We start from the raw sequence: 17,800 nt of genomic DNA, 5'->3' as shown, positions 1-17,800 counted from the left end.
CAAATGGAAAAGAAGGTATAAAAGCTCAATAATGAAAATAATTTCTTAAAAATTAAAATTGAACAAATGGAAGCCACTGACTTTATGAGGCAGAAGGAAACAAGAAAAACCGAATGAATGGAAAAAAATAGAAGATAATGTAAAATATCTCACTGGAAAAACAGATGACTGGAAAATAGATCCAGGAGAGATAATTTAAAAATTATTGGATTATCTGAAAACCAAAGAAACCTAGACACCATCTTTCAAGAAATTATCAAGGAAAACTGTCTTGATATTTTAGAACCTGGGGAAAAGTTAGAAATTAAAAGTATCTACTGATCACCTCCTAAAAGAGATCCCAAAATAAAAACTCCTAAAATATTATAGCCAAATTCCAGAGCTCCCAGGTCAAGGAGCAAATATTGCAAGCAGCCAGAAAAGAAAAAAAACAATTCAAGTATCACAGTAGTGACAGTCAGAATATTACAAAATTTAATAGCTTCTACCTTAAAGGACTGGAGGGCTTTGGAATATAATATTCTGGAGGACAAAGAAACCAGGAATACAACCAAGAATCATCTCCCTAGGAAAAGTAAGTAAAATATTTCAGAGGGAAAAATGGGCATTCAATAAAATAGAGAACTTTCCAGTATTCTTGATGAAAAGACCAGAGCTGAATAGAAAATTTGACTTTCAAATACAAGACTCAAAAAAAAGCATTAAAAAGGTAAACAGGAAAGAGAAATCATAAGGAACTTAATGAGATCGAACTGTATATTCCTACATGGGAAGATGATACTTGCAACTTATGAGAACTTTCTCATTATTAGGGCAATTAAAAGGCATATATATATATATATATATATATATATATATATATATATATATATATATATATATATATATATCGACAGAAGGCACAGGTGTGAGTTGAATATGAAGGGATAAGAGTTTAAAAATAAAATTAAGAGGTGAAAGAGGAACATACTGAGAGAAGGGGTAAGAGAAAGGTAGAATGGGGTAAGATATCTCACATAAAAGAGACAAGAAAATGCTTTTACAGTGGAGGGGAAGAAGATTTGGGTTACTTTTATTATATTTGGCTCATAAAGGGAATTACTTACTAACTCAATTGAGAATAGAGATTTCTCTTACTCTACCAAAATCAGTTCTAATCAACTACTTGGTGCAGTGGATAGAGGGATAGTGAATAGAGCTCATTTCAAAATATTTTTATTTATTTCATATGTTTCTTATAACAATCTTGTGAAGTGAAAACTATAATCATCCTCATTTTACAGAAGAGGAAAGTGGGGGCGGGTTAGAGAGAGGGAGTTCCATCCCTCGAAAATTCCTAAGGCAGGATTGGAACTGTTATTTCTTAGGGCCGTCCAACACTAGCCACTGCGCCACCTAGCTGCGAAATCTGAAATCCACAGAATTACTGTGGTTTGTCCTAAAAGGAACAGACTAGATTCCTAAACTATTTCCACCACAGCTTTTGGTGGAGGTTTCCAGAAGAGCCCAGGGCTTTTAGAACCCAATAGATGTGGCTCAGTGGATAGAGCACCAGACCTAAAGTCAGGAGTTCAAATCTGACCTCAGACACTTAACACTTGCTAGCTGTGTGACCCTGGGCAAGTCAATCAGGAAAGAAAAAAAAAAAAAAAAAAAAAAAAAAAAGAATGCAATATGTGGAACCCAGAGCTTAAATCCAGTGACATTTACTTCTGATTACTTTTCAATTTGAGCTTAAATCCAGGGACATTTCTTTCTAGTTATTTTTTAATTTAAGTTTCGTTTAGGGACCCATATGACTCAATGTGTCTAAAAAGTTGAAAGGAACCTCAAAGGTTGAATAGCCCCATTGCTCTCTGGACAGCTCAGTTACCTAAATCTGACAGATGGCTTTTTTCTACATGAGAACAAGCCAGTCACTTGTAGCTGTCTCCGGATCATTGTTCTCATTAAACAGCCTTCAAAAAGCTGGCCTCTTTTAGCATCTGTGTAAAGCACATGCTTGCTACTGATTCATGATTGTGAAAAGATGCTTACTGGTTCCTAAGTTATTTCTTGTTCGTTGTACATATTATTGTAATGTTGTAGTACTTTGGTGTTCAAAGTATTTAATGAGCTGGGAATCTCTGCCCTAACTCAACCAGGATTGATCAGGCTCCTTTTATTAAGCAGTTAATAATCCTATTTGAGGATCAAAAAATAACCTCCAAATAATTAGTAGGAAATGGCAAACCACCCCAGTATCTTTGCCCAAAAAAACGTATTAGATAGCTTTGGCGTCTATAGGATCCGCGGGGTTCAGGGGATCACCAAGCCTCGGAAGCTACCGACCAACTGAACCACAGCACCAAATTAGCCACCTCCTCCGGGCGGAATTCCCCTTCTTTCTCTGAAGGCCTGGAAAGATGGCCACTGTTGCCCACCCCGGGCTTGGAGCCTGGGAATCAGGGGCTCAGTGAGCGGCGGAAGCACAGCCCAGAGTGTTCCAGTAGTAGTCGGGAGCGGAGTGCAGTGGCTGAGACTGCATCTAGTTCTTTAGCCAACTCTCTCCCCAGTTATTGAATCACCGCTGATGAATCACTAATCCTTTGCCCACTACCCCCTCTTCCCCCCGGCGTAGGAGGCGGGGCAGGGGTGTGGGAGATGCGGAGAGGCCTCCCACCTAAGCTGTGTAGGGGCCTATTTGAGGGGTGTGGAAGAGTCCCGACCACAGCGTCTCCGCCAAGCCCAGAAAAGGGGCCGGACAACTTCCAGAGAGGCGGGAGAGGGAGCGGGAGAGGGAGTGCTCCAGTCTAAACCTTTATATTGAGAAACCAAGATGCGACCCCCACACACAAGACTCCCTGGAGACTTAGCGCAGCAAGGACCCCAAAACAGAACACGCGCCTTGTAGAGCTCGCGTCCTTCACTTTGGCCTCCCGGGAACACTACAAGCACAGGCTCAAGACAATGGCGCCCCCCAACCCTTGCCTCCGAGTGCCCGCCGCGGTTTTTGTCCCGACCGTTCTACTAGGCTTCCTCCTCCTCGTCCAGGTGTCCTTGGCTTCAGGTGAGTGGCTCCCCGTGCCTTTCCGGGCTAGGGCTCATCGCCCTGCAGCAGCGCGTGGAGAGCGCACGGAGAACTGTCGCCGGACGCGCTCCAGTCCTCCAGCCGAGGGGCCAAGCCGGGCTCGGAGAAGGCGGACATGGATTCGGTCCCGGGATGGTCGCTGGCTATTGGAGGCGCTGTCAGGACCTTTACCTGGGCGGCTGTGGTGGAACTGGCCGCCCCGGGCTCTGGGCCAGCCGTAATCTGTGGCCTGACTCGGGTGAATGAGATCTGAAACTAGAAGCCCGCTAGTTCCTCATTTTGTGTTTCTGCTCATTTCCGACGCTGGGTTGTCTCGGGGGGGTAGGCTGGCAGGTAGGATCCCAAGCCTGAAGCAACTCTCTTCCGATCGGAACCGCACTCAGTGGCTAACTCGTTCCCCGAGACTGGACTTTCTGATACTCCCAAGTTCTACCAACTTTTCCTTTTAAAGTTCTCAGAAATCGACTAAGTCTGGGGGGAGGGGGTCTCATAACAATGTCTGCTTGTTCATCGGGAATGGGGCATACCTATTACCTTTCAAGAACATTTGCTCATAGGGACTGGGGAAATGCCTATTACCTTTCAAGAACATCTTATGAACCACTTGACTGTCAAACTAAAAACTAAAATCTTGGAGAGTACCAATGAGTAATTTGCTTCATTATTTCCAGTGTGAGAACAGAGAGGAATTAAATTGCAAAATCTTAGAATAGAGCAAGAACAGTATTGTGCATACCACACATCCGCACTGCTTTTTCCTGGAGTTAAGTAATGACATAACTAGTTTCTATAGTAAAATATAGAAATGTATTCATATATTTAAGTTCTGACAGTTTATGTCAAGCTACTTATGCTAGCATCCCTATCAGTGCCCTGGATATCTCACAGCCTTGTTTATCTAACTGAGATAAGAACTGATGATTTGTTTCATTGTAATCATAACTCCTTACACCTACAGTTTTTACAATTCTTTTCATTTCTTTTTCTTTCTTCTTCAGCTCTTATAAGTAGTCTGTCTCAAAAATCAATGATCATATGAAGTTGTGAGTTCCAGCCAGGAGAGAATGTTTATTTTGGTTCAAATCGAATTACAGAAATAGGGTTTTGGTTTTTGTAGCTGTTGTTGTTGTTTTTATTTTGAATTTTTAAGAACCCTTTCTCTTTCTCGTAGATAGGAACTTTTCCCCCCTTACAGACAGGTTCCTTATATGTTTTTGCGGGTTATAGGATAAATAAATGATTAAATAAAACTTACTTTGAGCCAAGCATGGGATTAGGACAGAGTCGATAAAAAAGGGAGGGGGATTACCTTCATTTTTTTTTAATCTGATGCTGTAAGATATGAAGGGGAAAATAAGGGTATTTTGTGCTTATCCAGAAAAAAGCAGTTAAGTCCATCTTCTGTTAGTGAATCTGTGCTAATCAGGCTTATCAAAAAGAAAGCAGTTAAATCTATCTTCACTTAGTGAATCAGTGCTAATCATTATGCTTATCAAAAAGAAAGCATTTAAATCTATCTTCACTTAATGAATCTGAGATAATCATTAGAACCACAGAAATCATGGCCATTCTTCCTTATGTGTGCATAGATACTTCAGATCTAATATCAGCATATAATATCACCTGGAAATCCATTGATTTCAAGACTATATTGGAGTGGGAGCCCAAACCAGTCAACTATGTCTACACTGTTGAGATAAGGTAAGTAGACATCTTGATAAAAATAAGATTTCTGGGTTGCCACCGTTTAATAATAGCTAACACATATAGTTCTTTAAGGTTTACAAAACAGTTACACATGCTGATTTAGTTGATTCTCATAACTTTGTGAGGTAGGTGTAGCTATTATATTTCTGTTTTGCAGAGGAAGATACCCATGGCTAAATGAATTAAGTAACTTGCCCAGGGTCATACAATTATAAGTATCTGAGCCAAGATTTGAACTCTGATTTTTCTGATTCCAGAATTCCACTCTAGCCAGTAACCTACTGAGATGCTGTTTCTCTCTATTTAATAAGGGGATAGATAAAGATGATTGCCCTCTGAGGCCATGAAATATATATATGACAAAAAAGAGACTATTTGCTATGATTTTTGAAGCACCCTACAATTCTTTCGAGAATGTGAAGTCGCTTATGGTAGACAATGTAATAGACAATCAGAGTGGGGCTTACTGAAGCTGGCAGATAATTTTGATTTATTTGGGAGGAAATCAAAAATTTCATAGACTGGATTGAGAGTTGTAGAAAGAAAAATCCTTGTCAGTGAGTGATTGATAGAAGCACTGATTCAAGTATTAGTCTTAGAAGAATAATGACATCTAGTATAGATTTCCTTTCTTTGGGTAAGTCTAGACTTTGGGGTAAAGTATAAACCATAAAAAAGGGAGGAGACCAGGACTTAGAATGTTTAAATCACCTGGGGCAGTGTTTGATTCATAAATATTTGTATTCTGCAAACCCAGAACATTCACTGGAGCATGTCTTTCAAATGTGCCAGAGATATGACTAAATATGTCTGGCAGAAACAGACTGGTAGAAGATCAAACTGCAGAGGCTAGAACAGAGCTACAATTATGGCTGACAGCTTGCCTGAACAATCATGTAATTCTGTACATGGAATATATAAGAGTGTTCAGAGACGTACGTCTTTACTTCATTTAAAATAAACTCAGCTATTCTTCTAACAATATGACTAGTATTTTCTTTCCTTTTTTTTTTTTTTTCTTCACTCTCCTAAAATGTTCCAAAAGACATAGTGGGAAGATGATACTTTCTTTCCAGTAATTTCACAAAGACATGAAGGTGTCACTGGTTAAAATTAAAGATGCCATTTTTAGTTTATGTTGGAACTTTTAAAAGCAATTAGTGATACAATTCCCTTTGACCACATCAGGGCCAGAAAAGTGGCAGAATTTTTTTTGTTTGTTTACCAGTATTTTTACAAGGAGAATGGTGGAGGGAAAGACAGAGTTTTAAATATTTTTAACGCCATCTTAGATGTTCTTTAAAAGGTAGGGGGGAGGTAGGAAAAAGAGGATAAAACATGCCGGGGTAGATTCTATATTTGGGACACTATACAACTTTGTAATTCAAAATAATGACATTTGAGAGGAAATCCACTGGATTGGTTTTCAGTAATTCAGAATCTGTGAAAAATCTCACTATACCTGAGCTGAAGTCTGTCTATGTGCTAACTCTTCATATGGAAATGCTTTACTCTGAAAATTAATAGCATAAATACTATTATTTCTTCAAAGAATATACTTTAGAAGTTTCTTAGGAGAATTCATTTGCTAGAAAAATGTACACAAGTGAATTTTTAACAGTTATAAAAAAAGCAGGACTTTGCCAGCTATTATGGCATATAAAATAATAAAATTGCCTTTTAAAAATGTAGATATGTTCCAATTTACAAATGCTCTGCTTTTACTTATCTTCCTTACATACTACTATGGATTTTTCTTCCCTTCTTCAGACTCCTGTTCCCTCCTTCCCTTTCCCTCCTTTCCCATTGAAAACCCCATCCTTATCCTCTGGGATCCTGACTCTCCCATGCTTTATACTGTGTGCCTGTGCTGAGGACTACTATAGGATAGGGAATTGGGTGGGGCCAAGGAGGTGTTACTGGTGCTCCAGGACCTCCTGTTCCTTCTGAGTTTCCAACCTGCCATAATTCCTCCTGACTTTCTAAACTCTTACCCTCCAACTTCCTAATTTCCATCCCATTCCTAGTTCCTTTCTAAACCCTAGCTGCCAGATTCCTAATTTCCATCCCTGTTCCTGGTTTTCTAATCTTTTTAAACCCCTAGATTCTGAATCTCCATCCTATTGCTGAGACCATTGGATGCCTTGCCAGTGGTTTATTTAACTTTGCATAGTGGACAGGAATCATAGAATCAGATCTCTAGAACTGGAAGAGAACTTAGAAGTCCTCTGGTTTGATCCCTTGTTTCTTAGATCCAGAAGAATTAAATGGTCATCCAATAGCATACAACTAGTGTTAAAAGAGAAATGAATTCAGGTCCTCTCACCCCAGACCTAGTACTCTTCCCACTGTACCTCACTGTCTTGTTCTTATTGTAACAGAGGCTAAATTTATTCTTTTAGTACATAGATTGGATTAGGTGGCCACTGAAATCCCTCCCAATCTTCAAATTCTGTGATTTTTGTGGCCAAAAAACAATTGAGGACAGATTTTCCCCCACAGAAATATGATCAGATATGGTAGTTTGATTCCAGAATGGTTATTGGTTTTCTTCAGGTTCCTTAGGAGTTTAATAGACTTTAATGAGCCAGTCTGGGAAACTAGAAAGTTGTTTCTAAGGGAAAAACATTTTGAATTCCACATGACTTGCAAATGTAATGCTAGTTGTACATTAATATTCTGTTCAAAATTAGTAAGGTTTTATTGCCTATTAGAAAACTCTTGAAAATAATATGGCTGATTATAGAGGCTGAGGGAGCTTGAGATAGCTGTCCATCTCCAGATTTGCTAAATAACTCTGTGTGTGTATGTGTGTGTGTGTGTGTGTGTGTGTGTGTGTGTGTGTGTGTGTGTATGCGTGCCTCAATTTCACTGTTAACTTGACCTTCTTTCAAATGAGAATACCCGGCTCCTGTGGGCAGGGTAGGCAGAAGTGGCAGGGCTAGGTTACTTCTCAGATGCTGTTTCTCAACCTGATTTCCCTGTGCTCTCAATGAGGATTTCAAGAGGAAAAAATTTACTTTGGTGATGCTTTCCCTTTAAGATATGGGTGGGAAACGTCTAGCCTTACTGCATATAAGTGCCAGGAAATCTTTTGCTAAAGCAGCCACAGGTGATAGTGAGCTGAAAGCTAGGTACAACAACCTCCCATTGCTTGAGTTTTATAAACTGCTAATTTTTTATGGCCAGAAAATGATGTTATAAGTATCCAAATGGCCCTTGGCAGAAAAAAAAAAAAAAGGTTCCCTATTCCTCCTCTAAGATATCAAGTGTGGAACTGTGTTTTTATCAGATATACTTATTATAAGCAGTAACTTCTCAGTATGAAAATATACTCAGCTTCCTCTCTCTTATTCTAAAATATCTCTGTTCCTGTCCCTTTATCCTAAAGGGATTTCATATAGTCCCTTCTCCAAACTGGGATTTGTAGGTTCTGTTAATATTTTAATCTTAGTTAGCTTGGAATATTAAATATTTGCATACATATTGAATCCTCCATGTCTCAACCATATTTTAAGTATTTGGTAAAGTAATACAAAAAGGAATTATCCATTATTATCTAACTTTATATTGAGGTAACATTTTTTTCCCCTAAATGCTTTTAGCTTGCTTTCACCATTCTGGTTTGGTTGAAAAAGTTTCCTTGAGTTTCAACACATGCAGTTAAGGGAAGGGTATGTACTATATAGTTGAAAGAATTAGGAGTCAGAATTAGGAGGTTCTGTGACTTTGGGTATGTCATTTATTTTTGTCTGCCTCACTTTTCTCCTTTTTAAAATGAGGGCTATTACCCTCATTTTATGAAAGGATCACCCAGTGATCTTTGAGGTCTCTTTTATGTCTAAACCTGTGATCCCACAAAAAAAAATATAAAGAATAAAGAGATATTTCTAAACCAGTCTAAGTATTTGAGGATAGTTGAAAAGAAAACTTTCAGTTTGGCCAAGCCCTAAATTAGGAGACTGTTATTTATTGCCTTTATACCTAGATTTAGGAAACTAAATCTGGCTTATGTTGTTTTCTGAAAATACATTAGCATTTCAATTGTTATTCAGCATGGGATGGACTTCTGCATAAAAACAACAACAAAATCTCTTAAGTCCCTGGCTATGATTTATGTCCAAATCATAACTGATCACATACAAAGATTGTAAGTTTTTCCATTTCAGTAGGACCTCTACAAGTTTCACACTTCCATTTTAACGTCTTAAGAAAAAATGATTTGTCTAGCCTTCCAGGCTCTTAGGCTTTGTTAGTAATATATTCCGTATATTCTAATTGACAAGCATTTTTCAATAAGAGATTCCCCATTACCCTGTAGATGTAAAGGGAAAAATGAGTATAAGAGACATGGGCTGCATTTTTTCTAATGAGATGTATTGTTAGATGAGACTATCCTATTTCTAAAGAATAGAACTAAATACGCTGAGAATAATGTCAATTAATTTGGGAGCTTGAGGGTCATGAAGTGACTGCCTAAGCAGCTTTGATTGCCAAGATAAATCATTTTACTGGAATCAAAATAACCAAGTTAATATTCTAACCCTACCATTTTATGAGCTAGATGGGCGGACTAGACAAATCTCTTCTTCCCTTCTCTCCTCAGTAGTTTTCCCTTCTATAAAATTAGGAATATTGTGCTATACAATTTCTGAGGTCTCTCCTATTCCCCTTACGATTCTGCACTTGTGGATTGTAGGCCCCAGGCAGAGTTGAATAATTGCTTCCAGGATGGGTCCAGAATTAGTTTTGTGCTCTGTTTCATCACACATACCTCAAATTAGCAAAGATCAAGGGCATGGAGAGAGGAATGTTATATAATTAAAACTACAGTATTTGCATTTGTAAAATGTACTCTTGTTAACAATTTTTCCTTTGTGAAATAGTCTGCCTCTAGTCCTGATTTTGACTGAAATAGATAGGATTATAGAGGTAAAAAATCTAGGTTATTGTAGAAAATAGTTTTGTATGTATAGCTATTAGCAGCTCAATTTCACAATATAGCAACTACCACAGATGCACAAATATGTATCCTTATGGAAGCAAACAAGTGATGTTCTCTCTTACCACAACTTTTTTTTCCCCCTTTCTTTCTTCTTTAGTGCCAGATGGGGAGATTGGAAAAAGAAATGTTTTCACACAAAAAAGACAGAATGTGATCTCACAGATGAGATGACAAATTTAAGGGAAAGATACATTGCTCGAATCCTTTCTGAAAAACCCATAAAGTCAGATGAGGATCCTGAAGAATCCCAGCATGCCAATGCACCTTACTTCACACCTTACTTAGACAGTAAGTAAGGGAGAGTGGGACTGAATTTGCTATTATGTCAACTCTCGTTAAATATTTGTGAATTCCAGTGAGCACCACCATAAATAAGGTTTCTCTCTGGTTCATTGTTAGAAAATGGTACTTCCATCCTTGATGGAAATTTTGACCCTTCAGTCACTCTGGATACAGCTGTCATGAGTTACTGTGACAGATAATATTCATGCTTTCCAAGGCCCGCCTTCTGATGATCAACTTTTCCAAATTTAGGGAGCTGGTCCTTGGAAGAACAGAATGATCTAAGCAGATAGAGGGGTTGCTTTGGAATCAGGAGGACCTGCTAAATCTAGTCCTCCTCAAATACTAAGCCTTGGAACCCTCAGGAAGTAGCTTAATCTCTCAGTCCTCCTTTCCTCCCTCATTCCACCCTGGCAATTCTTTAAGCCTATAAATTATCAACAAGTCACTGATCTGCCTTGATGGAAGAAATTTCCATCCTGAGAGCTCCCCTGTAAAATCATAGGTACTATCTCCCTTCCTCCTCCTAACTCTCCTTACTTCCCACCCTACCATTGCCCCATGAAGTCCTTGGACAACAGGCATACATACCAGACAATTATTCTCAGAGGATTTTCAGCCAAATATGGCTTGTCAGGGCTTCCCTGACATAGCTGACTTCAAAAGTACAGGGTCACCACTATCCCATGATGAAGAGTTACAGGAGACTTTAGTAAAGAATTTTTTTATAGGACCTGGAAAAAATAAAATTGAATTTTTAAAAAGAATAATGAAAACTATTTTGAGGAAAAATGAAGCTAGATCTATTACATAAACTGCAGCTTCCCTCTGTTGTTTTTTTTTTTTTTTTTAACAATTACCTGTTCTTGCATTAAGTAACTATCAACTCAGTTTGAAATGCAATATTTTTTAAACGGCACAACCTTAGCTTTTTTATCCTAAACAAACATGTATTTAGTAAAAGGGAACATAAAGATTAGGACACAGTCACAGAATTTCAGATATGAAAGGAATTTCAGAAGCTGTCCAGTCCAAATCACATCTGAAAAAGAATCCACCATACCACATAGTAAGTAGTCATTTAGTCTTTGCTCACAGATTTCCAGTAATGATGAAAGATATTTCCTCCCAAAGTAGCTGGTACCATATTTGGATAGGTCTAATTATAAGAAAGTTTGATAGTGGAGTTTTTTTCCTTCTTCCATCAAGTCCAAATTTCAACTCATCTCTGTAACTTCGATCAATTCTTTTTCTTCTTCCCTCTTGACCCTTGGAGCAAGTACAAGTCTTGGCCCTCTTCCACTGACAGGCTCTGGAATCATTAAAGAAGGCTCTCATATCCCTACTCTCTTCTTATCCACCATTCTTGTCTTTTTTTTTTTTCCTCAGCAAACCTCGGGCAGCCAAGAATTCAAAATTTTCAACAAAATGGTACAAAGTTGAAAGTGACAGTTCAAGATTCCATTACACCATTTAGAATTAATGGGAACTTTCAAACTCTCCGCCAGATTTTTCAACAGGACCTAACTTATATACTTTATTACTGGAAGGCTTCAAGTACAGGAAAGGTGAGTTCTTTTCCCTTCCCCTCCTCTACTATGGAATCCTTTGTGACTTTTAAATTGAAAATTAATAATAAATATTAGTAGTAGCTAGGGTTTTAAGGTTTGCAAATGCTTTCTAAGCTTTGTATCACTTTGTTCTCCTTTATTTTTCTAATTACATGTTAAGATAATTTTCAACATTCATTTTTGTAAAATTTTGAGTTCCAATTTTTTTCTCTCTTATGTCCCCCCCTTCCCAAGATATCAAGCAATCTTATTTAGGTTATATATGTAAATCATTTTTAACCTTTCCATATGAATCATGTTCTGAATGAAAAATCAGAACAAAAGGGAAAAAACAGAAGAAAGAAAACAATACAAAACAACAAAAAAGTGAAAATAGGATGCTTTGATTTGCATTCAGTCTCCATAGTTGTTTCTCTGGATGTAGATTATTGTCCTTATTCTACAGATGAGGAAACTAAGGTTAAGTGACTTACCTAGAGTCCCACTGCTAGTAAATATCTGAGATAGGATTTGAACTTGGGCCTTCCTGACTATGTCTGGCACTCTAATACTTGTCACCCAGCAGGCTAGATTTTCAACTTATCTTTGAGATGGAAGCAAAATGAGAACTTGTTGAGAAGCTATGTAGTAGTAGACAGTAATGAAGAGACATGAATTCTATTGCCATTTCTGCTACTGGTTAGTTGTATGACCATGAGCAAGATGCTTTAATACTCTCTTTACTTTGTTTTTTTTTATATGTAAAAATTTGAGGACTGGACTAGATTATCTCTAAAGTTCCTTTGTCCAAAAGGTCTAAAATTTGATTTACTGCTCACACTGAGTATCCCACAGATTGATCCTTCTTGTTTTATTCACCATCTGGAGAATTCTTGTTCACAGTTTAAAACACAGAACAAGTTTTTCTACCGGAAAAGGCTTTTGGGATTCTGAATGCAGTTTCTATGAACTCTGTTGGAAGGAATCCTCTTGACACTTTGGTGCCTGCCTTTGCCTGGCGCCAAATCTTTTGTTAACCATGAAAATCTAGAGATACCTAGAAATGAGTCAGCCCTTCCTGCCTGGTACGCATTGGACCAGGAATATCAAATAAAATCTAGGTATTCACCTTACATTAGCCTTGATAAAGGAAGAAAATTAAGACTTGCAACAGAAAATGAAATTCTAATCATCACTTTAGGCTAATCTGTCTTCAGTAAAAACTTCCACAAAATTAACTGAGAAGCCTGGCTTCTCTACTTTCTCCCTGTGTGACCATGAGTTAATGATTCTCTGTCTCTGAACTTCAGCTTCCTCATCTGTAAAATGAAGGGAGTTAGAATCTTCCCTCTCTAAAATTAAGATCTTATGATCTGTCTCCCTTAACAGAAATCAGTAAGGACGGACACAAATGAATTTTTGGTTGATGTGGACAAAGGAGAAAATTATTGCTTCAACATTCAGGCATTCATTCCATCTCGGAGAGCAAAGCAGAAGAGTCCTGAAAGTGAAATTCGCTGTACCAGCCAAGAAAAAGCTGTGTTTAAAGGTAAATAAGTATCTCTGATATTGGAGCAAGAGTGATGAAGGAGGTGCCTTTCTTAGCTACTTAGGGAGGGATGATTTCCATATAGTTCAATTTTACCTTTGTGGCCCCAATGAAGCTCCTTACAGATGTTCTTGACATTTTTTTTTAATGATGTCAAGAAACCATTCTATGTGCCATGAATAGTGCTGAGCACTTAAAATATTAATTCTCATTTAATCCTTACAACAACCTTATGAATTAGTGCTATTTTGATCCCCCAATTTACAGATGAGGAAACTGAGGCAGACAGAAGTTAAATAGCTTGGCCAGTACTTAGTGTCTGAAGCTGGATTTATATTCAAGTCTTCCTGGCTTCGGGCTCCATCCTCTATTCCTTGAACCACCTAGCTGACTTTGCATAAAATAAAATATGTAGGATTGCAAAATAACTCAAATTCATTGAAATATAGTGATAAAAATTTTTAAATTCCCCAAACCACTGAAATTTATCCATAGATCTCTAATTTATTATGTCTACATCTTCAGCACCTGACATTCAGTAATCACTTAATACATGCTTATTGGTTGATGAATTAACATTAGGTTAGGTTTCCTGCATATATGTACATGTATTTGGGATGGTAACAGAACATCCTCTGAGTATTTTTTCTAGTTAAGTTTAGAACTAGGCAAAAACAAACAAACAAACAAACCCTTTAACTCTCTGTAGCTATAGTTCTGATTAAAAATTGGAGAATATGAAGATGAATAATGCAGGTCCTGTCCCTGCAATTGAAAGCTTAAAGTCTAGCTGGGGAAATGAGATTTCAGGCAAACTATTAAAAATGCAGAATAAAGGGCAGCTAGTTGGTGTAGCAGATAAAGACCAGATCTGAAGACAGGAGGACCTGAGTTCATATTTGAACTCAGACATTTAACACGTCCTGGCTGTGTGACCCTGGGGAAGTCACTAAACCTCAATTGCCTCGGCAAAAAAAAAATCGGCATAAGGTAGAGGGCTATGGGGAGGAAGGGGGAGAATCTGGAACTCAAAATTAAAAAATAAACACAAATGTAAAGAAATTTGTTTTTTATGTAACTGGGGAAAATAAAAATATTTAAAAATTAAAAATAGGTTTTTTTTAAAGAAGAGAGTTAATTCAACATGTTCAGGAAACTTGAGAGAGGGTTTGGAAGAGGAGGCCAGGATGGAAGGCTTCATGAAGGGGATGAGATACGGATGGGAGTCTAATTTGAGAACTAAAAAGAAAATAGAGCCAATTGTTTATTTCCTTTTTCCATTTCAACAAATCTTTATAAGAAATTCTTAAACTCCTCTTTCCATAGTTACTAATTGCCTGTGGCAGAGGGATGAAGTCCAAAGATTTGGGTAGTAGAGTGCTGAATGTTGAGTCCAAGAACCTGGGTTATGTCCTAACTCAGCCACTTATTAACAAGTCATTTGGCTTCAGTTCCTCACCTATAAAATGAGAGGGTTGAACTCTTGAAGGTCTCTTGTAGCACTGTACCGATGATCCTAAGTAAAATTGGTGCTCTTCCTTCCTACAGTATTTTTTGAAAAATCTTTTCTAGATAGAAAATGAAATGAATCACGTGGTTCCATTCAATGACTTTTAGTCATTATAGTTTGTCTTAATCTTTTTTTCCAATGGGATCAGACCTTATCATAAATCAAATATTTTTAAATGATGGGGGAAGTTTGAGTTGGGCATGAGGAGAATGGAGTAATTTTGAACTCTGTCCTCAGCTACAGCCATGAATGGAAAGTGTCAGGGAGTGTCTGCTTTGTGGTTTTGTTTTTGTTCACTATGGGGGAAAGGGATGGTAAGTGGGAGGTAAGAGAGATAGAGACAGGGAAGAAAAGAAAGGAAGAAGAAAGAAAGAAAAGAATTTAAAGTATCTTTTTTTAAATAGAAGGAATAAAAGAAGCAAAACTTGAAAATTATATACATTTATTTATAATATACATAAGTATATATAGATATTAAACATTTGTACACATATATGTATATATACACATATATACATGTATGTTTTTAAATTAAGCTGTACATAATAGAAATACATGATTTCACATGCAATCTTTTTTGTTCTTATACATACATATATACATGAAAATATTTTTCTATCTTATTTGAGATTTAAATTCATAAGTTTTAAAAAGTCTTTTCTAAGCTGTGATCCTGAGCAAGTAATACTTTTCTTTTCCTTTCAGAATTGTTTTTCATAGTTGGAGCTGTACTTTTTGTCATCATCATCCTTGTTATCATCCTCTCTGTGACACTACACAAATGCTCAAAAGCAAGAGCTAAACGAGACAGGAAGGAAAATGCACCTCTTAACTTTGCTTGAAGGAGGCACCATTACTACCACTATTGACTACTGCAGAAGCTGCATCTTACTGTGATGGGAAAGCTGATGGTACTTGGAAGAAAGCACAGTTCTTGGGAGAATCACTATGGGAGATCTTGGGAAGATAGCCTTTGAGTTCAAAGGGGGAAAAGAAAATCCTCTTTCTCTGTTTCTTACTGTAAACATCATTCCTGTTTAGGTATCTCCCTAACTTCGGAAAGCAGTGAATGGTACAGCCAGTGTCTCAAATTTTATTTTATTTTACTTTTTAACACTATCATTCCTGAACTTGTTAGATGTTTAGACTCCAAAATCTTCTTGCGAGTTGAAATCTGGTCCCCAGGCCTTTGAAGCACTGGGTGGAATTTGGAAGAGTCAGCGAGAGGCTGACTTGAAACCATGCAAGAAAGCAGCCCATGTCCTGGGTAGATTTGTTTCTATCCCATGTCAGATCTTGATTTCTGTATCCTGTAAATTTGGAAAGGGAGAGGTTTTCAGAGCTGAATTTTTACAATAACATTTGTGGGGTTTATGCAGGTCATATTCTTTCTTTTCCTATTTCTGCCACTTTAAGTACAGGAAAAGAAAAGTTAAACATAAGGGGAAGGAAAACTCTCTATTTGCCTAAAAATGTCAGCACAATTGTTTGCTATTGCAAATGCTGCATCAGAACTAGACTGACATAAATGTTTGTTACGAACACTTTGAAACCAATGGCCTGAGTGTTGGGTACCATTCTAATATGCCATAAGGTTTAGCACTTTAACAGTCCTAAATAATGTTACTTAAACACTTGACAGATATTCTATTTTTATAATAAGACTACTTTATAAATGAACTATCTCAGTTATGAGTTGAGGTACTTTAGGCCCTCAGGGTCCATTGTGTGTGTTTTCTGTGTTTATGGAAAGGTTTTATATTTGGGGATTTTCTATTTATGTCTATAATATATATTTGTATATATTGCAATAATTTATTTAATATGCTTTTATATAAATAAAGGTGAATGGGATGAAAGTAAAAGATTATTTTGCTTTTCAATCATTTATGATGAGTGTTGAAAGGGGGATACTTAGAGACAAAGGTGTTACCAAAGGCCGCAGGTGGTTTAGTAGCATAGAGTGGGCAAACAGGAAGAACTGAACTCAAATTTGGCCTTAGACATGTGTTAGCTGTGTGATCTTGGGCAAGTCACTTATCCCTTGTTTGCCTCAATTCCTTCAACTGTCAAATGAGGTCTCCCTGAGTTGATCAAATAATATTTACAAATGCCTGGCACATAGTAAGCACTCTATAAATGCTCATTCTCTTTTTCACTTCACTTTGGGCCTTAATTTACTTATTTGTAAAGTGAGAGTGTATTAAATTGCTTTTACTATTTTTTGGCACTAAATCTATCCCAGGCCTTGGCCTCCCTTGGATATTCAATCCAATCTGACAAACATTAACACCTAGCATAGTGCCAGAAACCTATTAGTAGGCATCTAACGTCAGTACAGAGAATTCTAGATAAGGGAATCTTCCTTTACCAATGCAACTTGGCAACAGCTCTGTCATGTGTAACCTTAGAGGATTGCCTGAAGGTACTGAAAAGTTCCAAGGCATTGCCAGTGCCATATAAGTAATTTGAAGATACTTTAGCTAATTCCAAATTTGGCCATGTATCCTCTACACCAGTGATTTCAAACTCAAATAGAAATAGAGACCACTAAAATGTACATAAAGATCCCTAGGGGGGAAGATGAGGTGACATATATTGACTTAGAAAACCACACATTAACATTACCGATGTTTACTTCTTTTTTTTAATCCATTGTTAAATATTTCCCAGTTCCATTTTAATTTGATTCCCATGGCCAGCATTTGACAACTTGTAGTCACCACCCTATCTATCCCTGTATAGGATCATAGATTTAGAATATGGAAGAACTGTCCTCAATGCACTCATTTTGGTTTTGAAGGAAAGTAGGATAAAAAAAAGGTCATATAAAATACTAAAGCAATATGGCACTCCTTAGATGGGTTAGCTAGGTGGTGCAATGAATATAGTACTGGGCCTGGAGTCAGGAAAACCTGATTCAAATCTGTCCTCCAACACTTATCCAGGAAAGCTATTTAACCCTTTTTGCCTCAGTTTCCTCACCTGTAAAATGAGCTGGAAAAGGAAATGGCAAACCAAGATATCTGCCAAGAAGGCCCTAAATGGGATTATCAATTAGACATGACTGAACAACAAACAAAACTCCTAAGATCTTCTGATATACTGCACACACTCTTACTTCACA

General features: G+C 37.4%; 1 protein-coding gene across 2 annotated transcripts; it reads left to right on the top strand.

The window, feature by feature from the left end:
- Positions 1–2,682: 2,682 nt before the first annotated feature.
- F3 (coagulation factor III, tissue factor) lies at positions 2,683–16,538 on the top strand. 2 transcript variants are annotated; one of them, XM_074262743.1, is made up of 6 exons: positions 2,683–3,049; positions 4,660–4,771; positions 9,880–10,070; positions 11,454–11,632; positions 13,004–13,163; positions 15,379–16,538. In XM_074262743.1, exons 1-6 carry the CDS (start codon positions 2,950–2,952, stop codon positions 15,513–15,515), a joined length of 879 nt encoding a protein of 292 aa, XP_074118844.1. In that variant the 5' UTR covers positions 2,683–2,949; the 3' UTR covers positions 15,516–16,538. The 2 variants fall into 2 exon arrangements, with proteins under 2 accessions (XP_074118844.1, XP_074118845.1); XM_074262744.1 differs by having other exon boundaries at positions 13,004–13,188; positions 15,356–16,538.
- The last annotated feature ends 1,262 nt before the right edge of the window (positions 16,539–17,800 follow it).

Source organism: Sminthopsis crassicaudata, chromosome 4 (assembly GCF_048593235.1).
Source record: "Sminthopsis crassicaudata isolate SCR6 chromosome 4, ASM4859323v1, whole genome shotgun sequence".
In the NCBI taxonomy this organism is placed as follows: Eukaryota; Metazoa; Chordata; class Mammalia; order Dasyuromorphia; family Dasyuridae; genus Sminthopsis; species Sminthopsis crassicaudata.
This window is presented reverse-complemented; position numbering and strand designations above follow the sequence as displayed.